Source organism: Phasianus colchicus, chromosome 2 (assembly GCF_987193195.1).
Source record: "Phasianus colchicus chromosome 2, bPhaCol1.hap1.1, whole genome shotgun sequence".
Classification (NCBI taxonomy): Eukaryota; Metazoa; Chordata; class Aves; order Galliformes; family Phasianidae; genus Phasianus; species Phasianus colchicus.
In genome coordinates, this window is record NC_143437.1 from 53,997,864 (window position 1) to 54,015,135 (window position 17,272).

A 17,272-nucleotide genomic window follows, 5' to 3' on the forward strand; every position below is an offset into this window, starting at 1 on the left:
TCTCTTTGTCACGCAGCAGGCGCGGAGCCCCCAGCCCCAGTTAAACAGTGGCTGTCGGCAGTGACTGAATTGGTTCTCTGGAGAGTACCCGTCCTGATGAAGATCTGCTTGCCTCTCAGGGGGCCCAAGCCCGTTTCCACTTACACCACAGTTACACGCTGGGGCAACGCAGCGGGAGCTGTGAGCTCAGCGTCACGCTTCAGACTTTACTTTTCCCACCTTGGGGTCAGCCTCACTACAAGTAACCACCATCCGCAGCCCCGCTCAGCCGCCAGCCCCGCTCTCCAGCCCATCTTCCCCCCGAACAGTGGCGGGTAGGGAAGCGGAGAGGCGGGGAGCCCCTGGAGCCGGGGGCAACGGCAGGGCTGGGCCCGTACCTCGGCCGTGAGCTGGCCGGGAAGGGTGAGGCTCTGGAAGAGACTCCAGTTCGGGGAGCCACAGGTAGGCGGCGGCCTCTTTTTCTCTTCCCAGGTTCGCGGAGGCTTTCCCCCCTCTCTCCTCCTCTCGCTCCAGCTCTCGCTTTCCGGGTTGGGAGTTCGGTGCGCCTCACAAAAGTGCCTGCAGCGGCGCGGGGTTCCCCAGGTGGGGCTGCTCCGAGCTTTTCTCTCCCCACCTCCTTCTCTTCCTCTCCTCCCTTTCTCCCTTGGCCGCTTTCCCTCCTTTGTGGCCTCATCCAGAGCGCTCAGCCCCCCTCCCACGCTTCCTCCTCTCCACTCCGGGGACAGAAACCCGGGCTCTTTCCTGTCTCCCGGCCGCAGGGCAGCGCAGCGGGCTCTCCCCGCGCCGGCGGCCGCTCCGCTCCCTCTCGTCCTCCGGTGCCGCTCCCGCACATGGGTGCCGCGCGGTGCCCCCCCTCCGCTCGGCGGGCGGCGGCGGCGGCTGCTCTCCCCGAGCCCCAGTCCCGGCCCCGGCGCGCGTAGCGCGGCGCCCGCCCGCTCTGATTCATTTGTTGTTGTTGTGCTCCCTCCCTCTCTCTCTCCTCTCCCTCTCCCTCCTCTTTCTGAACTTTCGTCGCCGCGGCCGCTTGGCGGGCGAAGACTTTCCGCGCCGGGGACGCCCAGCTTCTCCCCTCCAGTCCGCCGTCCCCGGCCGCGATGCCGTTCCCCCTGCGGACCCTGGAGCCTCTGAAGCTGTGCAGGTTGGAGGAAGGCGACGGCGCGGAGCGGGGCGGCCCGGCGCCGGGGGACCACGCCGGAGCGGCCGAAGGGGGCGGCGGGCGGCGGCGCGGCGCGGTGCCGCAGTTCGGGGCGCTGGAACACGTCAGCTCGTACGCGCTGGTATCGCTGCTCATGCAGCTCTCCGACCTGTCCCGCTGCGCCGGAGACATCTTCGGAGGGATCCTGAGCGAGGCGGACACGCTGTGCCACCGCAACGCCCGGCTCCAGCGCCGCCTGGGAGCCCTCGAAGCTCTGCTCGCACGCCTCGACCACCGCAAAGTGAAGATCCGTGAGTGACTGAGGGGAGCGGGCGGGTGTGCGGGGTTCGGGCTCAGCCGGGCTCCTGACAGCGCGGCCACTGCTTAGCTCTGCTGGGTGTGTGCGGGCACAGCTCGGTAAATGGAAACCTGGGTGCAGTTTCCAGCTACTTCTGTAGTTCTCCTCAGCTCGTCTCTTGTTGAGGAGGATCCGCTGCGTGCAGGCACATCCCAAGTCTGCATGTGCAGCTTCTTACACAGCACGAGTCCAGGGCTGACGGGCTGGGGAGGTGTTTCTTAGATTCCCGTATGAACCTGACGCCGGCCCTTAGGAGCGAGGGGCTGTGTGGCTGCACAGAGTTTTAGAAAAACGGTCTCTTTTCCCAGTTCGGTCTGGCTTTGGGGAAAGGATCATGTGAAAATGGTATCTGCTCCGTGTAGTTTCTGTGGTGTGTGTCCTTGACCTCACAGGAGTGCAAGATGGCTCTCAGCATCAGCATGGCATTCTCAGTGTGTTGGAAGCATCATAAGCCCTAGGAACTGAGTTCCAGCAACTGCAGAAGATGCCCAGGGGTTAAGCCCACCCTGGGTGACATTGGTGCTCTGAGACCACCAATTGGCCCCACTGAAATGAGGGCTGGAAGCTTGCTTTGCATGTAGCATACTTGTGAGCAAATTTGGTCATAAACTCCTTTTGCAGATAAAGTTCAAAGAGTGTGGACTCCGTAACTCACCTGTTGCACTGCAGAGTTATTCCTTCTGCTATTCCTTGTGCTGCACTTCAGTTGATACCCTCTTGCTTCCAGAGGAGGAAGCTCCCAATGCTCTTAACAAAAGGCTATTTCTGTGATTTGTGACCTTTAAGTGACAGTTCTGTGATAACACTTGACTTCTTGGTGCTTTGCAGCTGTCTGATAAACTTCAGATGCTTTTCTTCCTCACCAAGACAGGGACATTTTCTCCTGGCAGTGTTGTTATGTTGGCGTGGTATAGTGCATTCAGACATAAAGTGAGGAGGGTGTTTCCTACTGGGGATGCCTGCAGCAGGGTGCTGCATTACATCAGTGCCCAGATAAATGCATTCAGCTTTATTTCTCTGCTGTAAACAGGGAGCGTATTGCTAAGCACTGTGCAACCCATCCATAGGGAAGGGTGAGATGAGGCACCGTGCAAACCCTGATATTTTGTATGTGTCAGATGTTTGGTTGTTGTATTCTCTCTTGGTCATCAGTTGGCACAAGCCATTTATTTGCTACTTATAGTTTTTATTATAACTCAGTTCTTTGAGCTAAGCCTGTTATTGCTTTTAATTTGATGGTCATTTCATCCAAGCTGGGTGCAGTTCCTGTTTGGCTTTCCCCATTTGGTTTAAATTCTTCATTAGGGAGTGTCTCTGCTGTCAAATTTAATGTTGCTACTTAGCAGTTGTGTTGCTGCTAGCATTTACTTTGCAAAGAAATCATTATTTCTCAAAGGCTTTAATAAATGAGATATTTCTAACCTTGTTAAAGTTGTGTGAATTGCAGGCTTCTCATAAAGGACACATATCAGTCACAAGGAATTGATCCATAGGCTAACCATGTTGACATAGAATTGCATGTAAAGACGTGTCAGTTCTCTTGTTGCATTCTTATTCATACTGCAGTCTGGCAATATGGATACCAGGGAAAGGCGGTGGGCATGGAACAGGCTGCCCAGGGCAGTGGTCACTGGCCCCAAGTGCAGGAGTTCAAGGAGTATTTGGACAGGGCTGTCAGACATAGGGTTTGGATTTTGGGTGATGCTGTGTGGAGTCAGGCATTGGAGATGTGGTGATCCCTGTGGGTCCCTTCCAGCTCAGCATACTCAATGATTCTATGATTCTGGTCACTGAGATGGAGTGGGATGAACAGCTGTAGTGAGCATTGCGAACTCCTCTTCCATTAGGAAGCTGTCACAAGTTGTCTGCAAATGTAACCCTGTTGCTGGGTTTTAAAGGTAAATATCTCAAAAATGGTGAGAGAAGTTAAGTTATGTGGGCTTTGTTTGGAAACAATGACAGGGGTTTGGTTTTTAATTTTTTTTTTTTTTACGCTTACATATCTGAAGACACAGAAGCTTCATGGAAGAAGCTGCTGGAGTGGGACTGTAAGAGGACCAAGGGTTATAAGACAAAATAAACTACGTTCACATTTAACAGGCTCTTGCTCATAAATGTTTTCTTGTGCAGATAAAAATATTATCTACTGTACCTCTTGTGGCATACAGGCAGCTGAAACATGATGTTGTGTCAGATGATTTAAGTATCCCAGTCTGGCTTTTTACTGAAATGAGGGGATAGGAGATTGTACACCTGCTTTTTAGATCATGGGCAATTTCCACTTGAAAAAATGGTTTGTGTTCTCTTTGTGGGGCCCAGGCAATAATTTCCTCTTAAAACTGAAGTTCCTGGGGTGGTCCCAGCATGATTTTTTTTATGGCAAGGACCAGAGGACAAGCGAACTTCACATATGGACCCCAATCATTCCATAGGAAGTAGCTGTGGGCTGGCAGCTAGTGTAAGCTACTCTCTACGTATTCCTGATGCTGGGGAAAGTACACACTTTGACAATGTGAGGGTTTTTTCATGCGTATTATCATAATTTTGTTTCAAAATAGAGCTTCCATGCAGTGTCCTGCAGTCGCATGGGTCTGTGAGTGCTCACCATGGATCCTTGATGTGCACATGACACAGGGGGAGCAGGCACAACAAGCCTTTGTCTTCAGTGAGTCACTCTGTACAGTCATGAACGCTACCCATGTGTCTGGCTGCACAGTACATGTGTGTAGGATCCATGTGCTCCTCAATGCTGCTACGGGTGGATGGTACTGGGTATTAGACCAGTTGCTGTCGACTATGTCTTGAATGGTCTCTGCTGTTTCTCTATTAGTAGCCCTCACAAGGTGAAAACTTCAGGAGTAGCTGGGTTTCTGTAGTGCCCATCAACTGGGAGACTGTTTTCCAGGTGTTCTATACTGTTGTACTGCCTGTGTGTAGGTAGCAGTTTCACCTATGCTTTGGGATACTGAAGGCAGCTTTCACTGTACGTGATGTCAGTGATGATTGCTTTTCTCAGGGTTCACCACTGGCAATGGGATACTTTGGGAAGGTCCATCTCTCTCTGGTTGGGTTTGGCTGTCCTAACCTTTATATTCATGATGGCTGAAATATCTCTGTTTATGATTCAGGACTTAGAGACTGATGCTTGACTCTCTTACTTTGATTTGAGGATATTTTTAAGGACATTTGGTAAAATGACTTCCTGATGCTTATTTGAGATTTGTGTGATGAGCTGGGTGTTGTGCCATCAGAAGGAAAGTCAAAATATGAGAGGTGTCTGTGTGGGGCTGATGACTGGTTTATAACTCAAGGCAACGGGAGGCACTGAGGATTCAAGGTGGCTTATGACATTTCAGTGCTGTGTGCAGCCTGCAGAATTAATTAGATTCAATAGATTTTTGACACTCTTTCATCAGGTTTTCATTAAGTTTGTGTACATTGTTGATGTGCGTGGTACTTTGTTACATGTTTTCAGCACGCAACTGCAGCAACATGGTTTGCACCATAGAGCTTGCCTAGCAGCTTTGTGTTTTCTAGGCACTGTGTGTCTGTATCTGTAACCTCACATTAAGTGATGTTGTTTTCCTTACTTTCCATTCCTAAATGTCAGGGTGGGTGAGGACAAGTGCCTCTTTGAAGTGATCAGAGCTTGTTAAAAGGTGTGTGATGGCAGCAGAGAAACCTGGCATGAATTACAAGGTCAGCTCTTGGGAAATGCTGTGAGGCCTTCAGCAGTCATTGTTTTTATAATGAACAAAGAAGGACATTTTTCCATTACTATTCGTCGTCCATCATCAGACTATGTGAAAATTAATGTTGCTGCTGTTTTCTGCGAGTCCTAATGGTTGGGCAGACTGGAAGGCTATTCTTCTGTTGTCTGTGCTATTTATTTTAGTCTTTCTGGAGAGATGTTTTGGGAGATACGCTCGGAGGTTAACCTAATGACAGCTTCTGGTTCAGCTCCTCCAGTTAGTAGGGCAGGGTTTGGTCAGTTTTGCCTCCTCTTCTAATAAGAAGAAACTGATCCTGTGGGAGGGAGGAAATGCTCCCTCCTAATTAGCACTGTTGTTTGAAATCTTTCAGTGTTTGGTTTTAAAGGCACAGCTTGCTCATTTGATGTTCATGAAGAATGTGTGTACAGATATCTATATTTTTTCAAGTTTAACACATTAATGAAAGAGAGCAGGGAGGTTGGAAAGGATGGCTTTCCATTTGTCTGCATGATGGAAGGACAATCCAGTTTACGCTTCATCTCCTGCTATTTTGTTTAGTAAGTATTTTCCACTCTTTGTGTGTAAGGCAGTCCTGGAGCACGTTTCCTGCTTTAGCCGAACAGGAAGCTTTATTCAGCTTATTCCTAGGGAAACCCCTCCTCCATCCCTTGCCTTAAAAGTGAGCGCTATTCAGGATGGGATCTGTGGCAGGCAGGACATGATCTGGCTGCTGACTTGCTGCGCTTCCCATAGCATTTGGTATAAGGAGAGTGGGTACAAGACATCCATCATCTTGGTATAGTGAAAAGAGACCTTGAGAAAACACAACCGCACACACACACACACAAAGGAAATATAGAGGGGGAAAAAAAGCAAACCCCGTAGTGCGTGCTGCTGAGGATGCTTTAGCAAAAGAGCCTCCTTTTCAACAAAATTCTGTTCTAACAGAATATTGTCCAGATTTTTCAGATGACCACGTGCTGTGGTATTCTCTCTGTTGCTACACGGTAGGAAGATTCAGCAGTGAAGTTCATTCCATGAGGAACAGTGAATTGCTAAGTTCTTGAAAGGAAGAAATCTTCTCTTTTACCCCATTGTAATTATTTAGATTGCTGCTCAGAGGCAATATAACTCTTGCTTTATTTAGCTAGTGCAAGACTAATTATCTGTGGAAATTCAACCTGATCCAAAGGAGATTTCATTTGAAATGAGCAGGAAGAAAGCCTGTTAGGGACAGATTTCCCATGGGGACAGTGGGCCAAGTTGCTGTCCTGCAGAGTGGCAAAGCTCCAGTTGAATTCAGTCTGATGAGGATTTGGCTTGCTGTTTTGAAAACAGTTGATGCTCCTTGGCTGAAATCTAGAGCAGCTTTGTGCGTTGCTCAGAACCTTTTATACAACACATATGAACGTTTATTTCCGTAGATCTTATGATTGGCTGGATCATTCAGGAAAGCAGTGTTTAGGAGAGGTAGTTAATGAATTAACCATTCTTGTATTTAGTTGTTTTTTATTGGGATCTATTTTGAACATTCCTAGATATTTTAGGATACAATAAAATGTCCTCAGAAGCTTCTCTTCCTATTAACATTGGCACAGTCTCAGTTTGGTTCAGGGAGAGCTAGTAATCTTGGTCTTGTGGGTTTCTCTCCTAAGCTGCTAATATGAAGTTCCTGCAGAAGAAGCATCTTTTTTTTTTTTTTTTTTTTTGGATGAACCTATTAACAAACATAAAATAACACAGTGGAAGCCACTGAAATTCCTCAAAACCTCTGCCTTGGAACTCAATCTGACCTCTAACTGATGGAATTCAAGTGAGGTTTCCAAGGGGGATGAAGAGCAGACGATGCCACATGAAGCATTTTGTGCTGGCTGCCATCAGCCATGGGATGCTGCACCTGGCATGTCCAAGGCCATGTTCACTGCAGTAACTCTCAGCTGTTGCCATATTTCTGGGTGAAGGAGAGAAAATTTTCTTCTGTTCTGTATCCTTTTTTTTTTTTTCCCCCACCCTACATGTTCAAGTCAGTGATACTAGAATAAAGGCCTGTGTTTTGGTTGGAACTCAGTCAGTGCTGAGAGTTCTGTGAAGCTTGCCTTGTACCTTAGCTAATGAGAGCAGTTGAAGCATACGGAGAAATGATCTACTTACTGTAATGATCAGCCTGCATTTGCTCCTGGAGAACTCTTCGCACAACTTTGAAATGCCCTCTGTGATCTGATAGTCGGGTTGTCGTGTATTTTTGTGATAGGCAATGATGAAGCTATCATGTGTTACCTGGCCTTTTGAATTCCTGTTTTTCCTCAACTGCCTCGACGGCTGCCTCTGAAGAGCTGGTATTAGCACAGTGCAAGCATGAAGGCAGATTGAGAAATAGGAGGAATTTAAAAACGCGCATTGACGGCTTGGCAATTATGCAAAGTCCCAGTTTCTTCTGTAGTCATAAACTAGTTATCAGAAGAGAAGATCAAAGCTGTCCACCCTAAGAGTTAATGAGATCAATTAAACATGGTAATTAAATTGTTCTCGGCTTTAGGCTGGATGTTAAACCTGCTGATTGGATGGTAGTGCCAGAGAGACTGGGTGACATGCCAGTTAGGAGACTGGAAAAAATGTCTTTGTACCTGTGGGTTAAGCACAGATTAATGTGGGAGGACTTGGCAAGTTGTTTGTATTTATATCATGCTGTGTTTTAGTAGGGCAGGGCTTCTTCTAGCTTTGGGCTGTCATGGGTTTTTTTTTCCTTTGTCATTTCTGAGTTACAGTGTTTTATGTTAGGCTTTATTTATTTATTTATTGGTCTCTTGTCCTTTAATCAGTGGGGTATGTATGAGACTCTGTTGCTCTTTGAGAATTAGGAGTACTTAGAATATGAGCATTTAAGGTCCTGCTTAATGTGGTTTAGCTTGCATCACCTCTCCATCTCAAAGCAGGGTAGTTAGGCCAGCAGAGAGTCGGCATAGAGTAATTACTTTGCCATAGCTCCTCAGGATAATTTCCCTAATAAAGCCACTGGTCTACACGCTTTTGTTTTAGGTTAAGCCCTGTTTTGTTTTTTTTTTCATTTTCCATCCTTTTATTTTCGTAGTAGGCCAGGCTTCCCACCCCATGCACACACTGTGCTGTGCTGCCCCTTCATCTCCAGTGCCCATCCTGCCTACTCTGAGCATGGGCAGCCTGTGATGACCTCTGCTCTTTGCTGCCCGCCTTGTGCCTGATCCCCAACTGCGTCTCTCCATCCCAACATACAACATTCTGCATGTCTGATAGCTGGCGGAGTTTGAGAGGAAGGAATTGAGGGATTGGAAGACAAATGGGCTGATGTTTGGTGAAGCCATTTCATATTCCTCAGTGTTCACCCCAGTGTAAGGCTTTTTGAGCTTAAATGACATTTTAATGTTTCAGCGTGTTTCTCTAACCTATATGTGAGCAGCAGGCCTGCTTTAATCTGGAATTTAGTATTTTGACAGCCAGTTAAGTTAGTTGATTGGATATTCCTTTTACTGTAATCAGGCTTCAGTTTAACTAAGTACATTCTGATTCACCTAAGATTGTATTTTCTTAAATTGACTTAGCTCCCGCATTTCAGACATTAGGACTAGAACAGATGCCTCCTAAAGTAAACTGGAACTATGATTGCTCACTGTAGTTGTAAATTTTGGCCGCTTAATTTTTCTACCAGCGATAAGTAATAATGTAAGTTATAATGGAAAAAATATAAAGTAGGGATTCCAAGCATATTGAATAATAGTGACAACGTGTTTCTTATTTTTTATTGTTTAAAATTTCTTTTTTTTTTTTCTGGATAAATTGCCAAGTTGAAAATGAAAACAAGAGGCTTCTCCAGAGTATTGTACATGGTAATAATGTGTTGTACATGAATATTCTTTCTTCTAATTCTTTCCATTTTTTTTCCCTTTCCTAATCAAAATGCTGGCTGCAGAAGAGCTCTCATCAACTTCTATGTACTGGGATAAATATTGTCATGCATTGGCTTGCTACATATATTATTCTAGGTTGGCTGTCACATTGATAAGCTTTCCCAGCAGTTTTGGGTTGAGTAAGAAAGCAAGACCAGCCTTTCTCCTGGCAAAAAGACATTTGTCTTCTGTTTTCTACTTTGGCTTTTGGCAACAGATGGAGTTCTCGTATGGGATACTCAGCAGGACTTGAGAGAAGTGCTTTGTAGGTTATCTCTAGTGGCACCTTTTGTTCTTGTTGTATGAAGGAAAGAGCTTCCAAGTGAATGGTGTTGGCTTTTCCTTCCTATTCAATATATAGTTGGAGATAAGTAACTGGATCTGCTTGAATGACTTGAAAACGGCTTGAAAAACCAACTGATGTTTGGCTAATGTGGAATCTTTAAATGTTAAAAATCAAATCTCAAAATGTTGTTAGCCATGTGCTCCTTTAACAGGCTTTAAAAACGTTGAAAAAGAAAAAAGGAAGCCAACTACCAGGAAATGGGAATAAGCTCTTACGAAGTGTAAGTAGAATATTCAATTTCATTAGCTGTGGCAATTGATTTTCAGTTAGAAGAAATATAAGACAGGCCAAACTTGATTGATTACACGGCAAGATCTGCCTTTTCCCACCCTCCTTTTATTCTTGCAAATAAAATAATTTTTTCCTCATTTTTTTTTTTCCCCTTCTACTTCATATATAGTAGACACTGAAAATGTTACTTAGTAAAAGTTCAAGAATCTGAATTTCTGGAAATAACGACTGTAAGGTTGACTGTTATGTGTTACTGTATGTGCAAACAATAACACAATGAAGTACAAGTGCTGCTCTGAAAGTAATGCCTCCTATTTTATTATGTCGGCTTACAACATCAGAGGTGGATGGTGGTGGTATGGCAGTAGAGGCTGAACCTTCCTGACAAAATTCCATTATGTGTTGTTGCTGTGTGACAGATGGCAGCAGAGGGGCTGTCTGACAGAATGGCATCTGACATGGAAGTGTGTATGAAGCAAAGGGGTGTCAGTGAATTCCTTCATGCAGGAACAATGGCACCCACTGACGTTTACTGACACCTGCTGAACATTGATGGAGGCCATCCAGTGGATGTAGCTCAATGAGGTAGTGAATGGTGTGTTTCAGCAGTGGGTCATCTCACTGGTGCAGATTTTTACGAGTATGCTCTTGTTCATTGCTGGTAAAAACGCATGGCTAATGATGTTGAAAAAGAGTGTTTCATAGCTGAGAATTTGTTTTATCAAATAGTGTTATTATGCTCTTTCTATCTGTTGTAGTTTCCATGGAAACAGGTAGGAGGCATTTGTTTTGGAGAGTCCTACCTATGGTTGTGCTTGATAGTATTTGATAGGTACTATTGGAAAGATACTATGTAGCATACATCTGCTGGGAACTTTGCATTTTAAATATGAGAAAGCTCTTGCTAAACTCGCTTGCCCTGGAGGTGTGAGGTATCCTGCTGCAGCCCTGCCTCTGTGCTTACCAAAATCCCCCCTGGCATTGTATAGGGTTCACCTTGTCACAGGGAGGCATGCGCCAGTGGTGGTTAAAGTAAATGGATTATTGCAGCTGATTTTGAAATTGTAGTCACAGTTATGATTATATAATGATTGTAATACGTAGTGTGCAGGGTAGTAATTGATAATCATCGTCACAGCCAGAGAAAGTAGGATCAGAAGAGATGAGGCAGGTTTCTTGCCCTGCCTTGCCCCAGTGGCAGGCTGTGGTGAGACAGGGCTTAGCTCAGCAGGAAGGCCCCACATGAGGAGGATGGATGCTGTGCTCATCCTGGGGAGTGGTGAAGCCATAGCCTTGGCCTCCTTATGATCGCAGATTTCCTGAAAACATTAAAAAGATCTCATGTAGTACGACCACAGCACAGATTTAGCTGTGAGCACAACGCTCATTGCCCCAGGAAAGTCTAGTCTTAACACATACAAAGCAAGCTAGAAGATGGCATTTTAGTTGTGTGGTTTGAAAAGATTTGTGTTGAAGAAACCAACATTTTGTGATAGTTATGGGCCTTCTTGAAGTCTAGAGGAAGAGCAGGTAATTGGCAATCCACTGCGTATCTGCCTTAGGTGAACACCACAAACACATGGAGCTCTTGATATTTCTTTAGTATGTCACATTACAAAAGCCTCTGTTTGTTCTGAATCTGTTACAGAGACGCTGCATTTGGTTGATGGAAATGAAGACCAAAGCCATCTGCAGTACTCATTATCTTGCTTGCTCCCTCTCTCTGCTGGGGCTGGCTCCAATTCTGCAGTTTGCAGTGTTCCCTCTGTAGAGCATGGTGTATGGGGTGGGAGAGAGTGTGCTTTGAGACACGTTGTTCTGGCCCCACTGCTCCAAGAGAGCATGTTCTCCTCTCTCTTCCCTTTTCCCAACACACACAATACAGTACATTTTTCTTTACTAGCAATTCTGTTACTGTTAGTAACCTTGCTGGTGAGCTGTGAAACAGTCTGGAAATAGATACAGCTTCTCAACAGCAGGAGGAAGAGTACATAATTCAGCTTTCCACATAATGTGCTACAGGTTAACACATCAAATACTTAGATAATTGAAATACATTATGCAGTACAAGTGGTAGAAAAAGGAGTTAGATCACAATGGTAAAAAGCATTTCTTCATTTGAACTTGTCAGTTTGGCATGTTTGTGCTTAATTGGTTTTGTTATCAGTTTTGCCACGCTGTACACATAACATATTTCTAATTTAGGTTATTGGTAGTGGCTTATAAAAATATGAATATTTCCCCAAAAGTGGGAAGGCACCTCTGGATATCATCTAGTCTTACCCACTACTCACAGTAGGCTCAGATCTCAGTGATGAGAGCTGTGTCCAGTTGGGTTGTGAGAATCTTCTAGGTGAGGTGTACGTAACCAATCTGTGGCCTGTGCCAGCATCTGACTACCCTCACAGTTACAGTTCTTTCTTATGTTTAAGAGGAATGTCTTGTATTTTGGTTTTATTCCAATTATCTCTTGTCAAAGCATTGTAAGCAGGAGTGCTACTATACTCTTCCTTATTGGAAAGTTGGCCTGAGGGATAACTTTAATAGTCTCAGGAAAAGTTCTTGCTGCTTCTGTTGGAGGACAAGAGAATACATTTAGTGATATCAGAAAGATGGGAACTACCAGCAGTGGATACAGTGGAGGCTGTTTGCAGTGTCTCACCTTACAGATGCTGTTGGCAATATCTCTTCCAGAGCGGAAAGCGTTCAGTGTTTGCAGGAGGAATCCTGAACAACCCTTATGCATGCCCAAGAATTTCAGTACCAGCTTCCTTTTTGAAATTCTGACAAAGATTCTTGGCTAGGTTTTTGGAAACTCTCTAGGATCTAGGTTACGTTAAAACAATACCTTCTTTTTTTGCTTGTCACCAGGAGCTTTATTAAGTAGGTTAGAAAGGATACCATATAGTTCTGTTCTTCATTTTGCTGGGGACAAGCAAGAGAACCCCATTGAGAATTACAGGAAACACCTTTTTCATCATCCACAACAGCATCTGGTTGAATAAAGTAGTCCCCTAGTAGCCTGAGTTGCTTTTAATTGATGCATTTTCTTATCCTTCCCCTAACTAAGTACCCTTTTAGGCTGAGTTAATTGGCAGAATTTTATCCACTTGATGGTACTTTAAATGAAATCTGTGATTTAAGTGCTAAATAAAAACTGTTGTGGGAAAAAAAATAGCATATATATATATATAATGTCAGACTGCAGGATATCTTGCATAAAATGTTACTTACACACATGGATGGCAAGCTATTACTATGCTTTTTTTTTTTTTTTCCTCTCAATGAAAGTATATAAGCTCTAGTTAAAGTATTCATGTGAAGGAAGCCAAACTGGCATCTGATAAAGCTATATTTAAAAATCTTGGAAGGATTTCTGCCATATGAAAGATGTTATATGTAAGTTCTTGAAATAAAGCTTTAAATTGGAGATTCCAATTCAAAAGACTACCAGATCATCCTAAACTTAGGGGATTTAAATACTACACTTTTCCATCGGAGTTCTCTTTTCCTACACTCTTTTTGTATTGTACATTTAACTTGATTTTTGTTACAGCACCTCCGGGAAATATGCATTGGATAAGCTTGTAATTTCAGGTATTTGGCACCTCAGCTGCTTTCTGCTGTAAAATCTCACAAAAACGGGGTTCACTGAGAAGTCTGGCTGTAAATATTGGAGCATAAGGAAACTTTTTTTTTTTCTTCCCTATTTTATGTCTAAGGAGAATAGTTGTAGCTTGTGGAATACATCCTGTTTTCTTTGCTGCTGTGAAACCCTTGCTTTTATTCATATTAGTTACTGTTTTCCTTCTTTACCAAGGCTGCCTACATCTGACCTAGGGTTCCTTAAAGCCAAAGGCTAATTGAGAGGTGCTCCTTTGTTTTTACCATGGAGGAAAAGATTTTTTTAAAAACCAGCTAGTATTCCCTGTGGTGTTTTCATTCAAACATTGAGACTCTGTGGAGAAAGCAAAACAAAGCACGAACAAAATACAACAGCAAAACAACTAATTGACTTTAATTGTCCAAGCCATAAGGAAGCCAACTATAAATACAGGCACTATCCTAGACGCATATATTCTTGTTTCATTTTTCTGATTTGTATCATTTAAATCAAGAACTTAATCTGTGGTCATTTTTAATATACGTTTTTATATGAAGAGATGGTGTAGCAAAAAGTCTCATTTTGTGTGTTTCTTGTTTGCATTTAAGGTCAGGAAGACGCAGAGGGCTGAAAGCCTGCTTTGACTTATGATTTACATTTTCCAACATCAGTTTTGGCCTTGAGTTGCTGAGTATTAACTTGGAACGAAGAGCTATATCTAAGTGGCTGATGGATGGGTTGTGACAGTGAAGTTTTCCTCCCCTGTGTTCACATCCTTGGAGCTCAGTTCCTGGTTAGATTGGAGCCCTGTCTTCATATTCAAAATCCTGCTTGCTTCAGGAGGAGTTAAAAATGCTGAGGTTTGCATTTTGTGAGTGTCTGTAATAGTGAAGAGGTAAGAGAGGTGGGGGAAAAAAGGAGGTGAAGGGTATGTAGGTGACCTTTTTATTTTATTTTTTTTGTGTGGGGGAAGGTGATTATTTCCTCCAAAGTGTCCTAATGCAATAGTTGTTCTAGATTGACTTCTTGTCTATCTATGGCATGCAAAATGTTTTTATATTCCCTTTATATTGCTTTTACCTTCTCCCTGCAAACACTTTGTGTGCGGGTTGTGGTACGTTTTAAAAAAAAAAAAAAAAAAGAACTACCATAAAAAGATCTTTTTTTGCCCTATCTCTTTCCAGTTTTTCCACATTTAATTCAGTAGTTCTAGTTATAGCAGGTTCATGTTTCAGCAGAATTGCTCAGATTACCCATCATTCTTCTTCACTGAAATGTTGTAAAAACAGAAAAAGGGTTAGTTTGGGAGGAGAGGGAATCATCAGCAGTGGAAAAAGTAGTGTGGACTTCTGCCAGCAGTCCAGGCTGTCCTGAGATCAGAAAGTGGGGGGTTTGTGGCTGCCCGTGCTGCTGTAGTTAGTTGATGTTTCCTTTGCATTTAATTATTATTACTTTTGTGTGTGTGTGCATGTGTAAGTGGATGGAGAAAATAAAGTGGTTAGAGCAGAAGGCACAAATTGAAAAGGAAAGAAAAAAGATTGTCTTGGGAGGTGGACATCAGTGACATTGAATTAATGAGGTTCTGTCCTCTGCAGCCATCCTTCAGCTAAGTTAGATTAACACGTGTGTTGTCTTACTGTTGTCAGTGCGGTTTTCATATGTATAAACCCACTTAACAACTTAAACAATTCCTTTAACAACTTAAAGGAATGGGAGGAGAAAAGGTGCTGCTCATTTTGGTTTGCTGGAAGGAATTTTAGTGGGGAAAAATAGTGAAAAATCCATAAAAATTAAAATGCTGTGAGTGAAATCCTATGAATACTATTGATGGTAGAGTGCTCAGGGTTGCCAGCCTTCCCATGAAACATCTAATAATGACCAGCACTCTTGTATTGTAAGCTTGCAGGATCTCCTCTAATATAGTGATTTAAGACTTGCCTGAAGGCTAGGGTCTTTCATGTCTTCCTCTGCCATGGAAGTTTAGTCATTTTCATTTAAGACTATGAGAATTCAGAAAGGCTTTAATCAGTTTGGCTTCCATGCTCAGTACATCAGTGGCCAAATCTATCCACTAGATCTGAGGAGGAAGGGTTAGGGATCTCATGATCACGGAGTGGTTGAGATTGGCAGCCTTGCTCAAACAAGGCCTCCCAGAGCAGCGTGTCCAGCACCATGTCCAGGCAGCTTCTGAAGATCTCCAAGGAAGAGACTCCACAACCTCTCTCTGAATGCCTCGTAGTTTGCAGACATTTTGTGCTGTTTTTGAGGACTAATAATGGAAAATGAAAGTAATTACATTATTTTCTGTGTAATCCATACATTTGTAAATACAAGGCATTGTTTTTCATAGAATTTCATCCCAGCATTATGTGAAATTGATATCTTTGTGATTGTTATAACATCTCATTTTGGTGCACTGAAGAAGTTCACCACATCAGTAACTTCTCAGTTGATCAATACTGGATTGGTTCAAAGCTGTTGTGATTTACCTGTCCACCTGCTCAGCCATGCATATGCCCAAAGACACTCTTTGCCAAATGTGATTAATGTTTGCTCCTTCAAATCCAGCTTGTGCTGGCAGTCCCCTCTCTAGTCTGTTGATTAATTCCCGTGCTGAAATCTTTCCTTCTGCTTCAACAGTCCTCAAAAGCCTTCCTCAAAAATCCCCACTCTGATTAATTCTAACACCCCTTTGCAAACAACTTAAAGGATGTTTTTAGCACGGGAATTGGTTAAGGATTATAATGTACACATACCTCATGAAGTAGTTTCGGTCTCGGGGTCTGGGATTTTCTATGGAGAGAGTCAAATGCTTTTTGACTTCAGCTAAGTAAATTTCACAAAAGATGTATATATGATATCCCGAATGATTAATAGCTCTCAAATACTCACCCCTGCTAAGTTATACAATATGAATCTCTGAAGAATTCCTAGTAAAAAGTTTGTGAATGGTAGACATTAAATGTCTGCAGTGGCTTTTGAAATTTTATATGTGGGAAGCGCTAATGGGAAAAATATTTTACATAGCTCCTAAGGTAAAGATAGGGTCCAGAATTTTTTAAGGCCTTGAGTTTTAAATCAGTGGGAGTTAAACTTAGAGGTTTTTCTATAAATCGTTCCTCATGCTTCTGGCAGAGTAAAAATTGAATGTATTCAAGGAAATTAGATTAAGGCTGAGAAGTAAAAAATAACAAATGGAAAGGTGTGTGCCTCATTCTAACTGCTGCATGTGAAAATAAGCTATAAAACACGTCAGATTGTATGATAGGGTGCTATTTCTTAGTACCTCAGTGTGGGATTCATTATTTTTTTATTTTTTAGCAGCAGGATGATTAACACTTTTTTTTTCTTGGCTACACTGGTCCTAAATTTTGCAGTGCCTTCACTTGCTCAGAAATGAACAAATACTTAAAGAAAGAGCATTGAGGATAGTATCTCTGATATCTGACCATGGAAAAATTTTCAGTTATGTTCAGAAAATCTGAAGTGAAATTTGAAAGTTTACAGCACCTGTACTAATAACAAGTCCTAAAAGCATCAGAAAAGCTGGAGTTTTATTTAGTTTTGACTGAAAATGGAGGTTGCAGCTGCGTAGCACCCCAGATGGCTGCAGGTAGAGCAGGTTGTTTCTTGTCCTGGAGCACTGGGGCTGGAGTTGACTCAGGAGACCTTGCGTCGTGTGCCTGCTGGGTGCAGGAGATGAGTAAAATCAACAGTTTCAGTGGTTAGGTGGAAAGGAAATAGAGTGAAGCATTTGTTGTGGTAAAAGAAAACATACCTGAATGCATGCACAAGTGAGATCTCCAATCCAGATAGGCATACAGCCTGTTCTTATCTTGCCTGTGTTGCTCATCCTTTTTGCCGCCTCAGAAAAAGCTTTGAATGATGAGGGTGCTGGTGTGCCAATATTGCCCCACACATTGTGCACTGCCACAGTTGTGTTCTCTTCTGTTGAGCTCTGTTTG

The 17,272-nt window shown here is 43.4% G+C and overlaps 1 protein-coding gene across 6 annotated transcripts in view; it reads left to right on the plus strand.

The window, feature by feature from the left end:
- Positions 1-361: 361 nt before the first annotated feature.
- Positions 362-17,272, plus strand: part of NHSL1 (NHS like 1) — a 165,984-nt gene continuing 149,073 nt past the window's right edge. For 3 of the 6 annotated variants that reach the window (XM_031611138.2, XM_090135705.1, XM_090135706.1), the window contains exon 1: positions 545-1,446. In XM_031611138.2, coding sequence (XP_031466998.2) covers positions 1,095-1,446 — 352 coding nt within the window. In that variant the 5' untranslated portion in view covers positions 545-1,094. Of the gene's footprint in view, positions 442-491; positions 1,447-17,272 lie in introns of those variants that run through there. The other 3 variants (XM_031611128.2, XM_090135704.1, XM_090135714.1) reach the window with 3 other exon arrangements.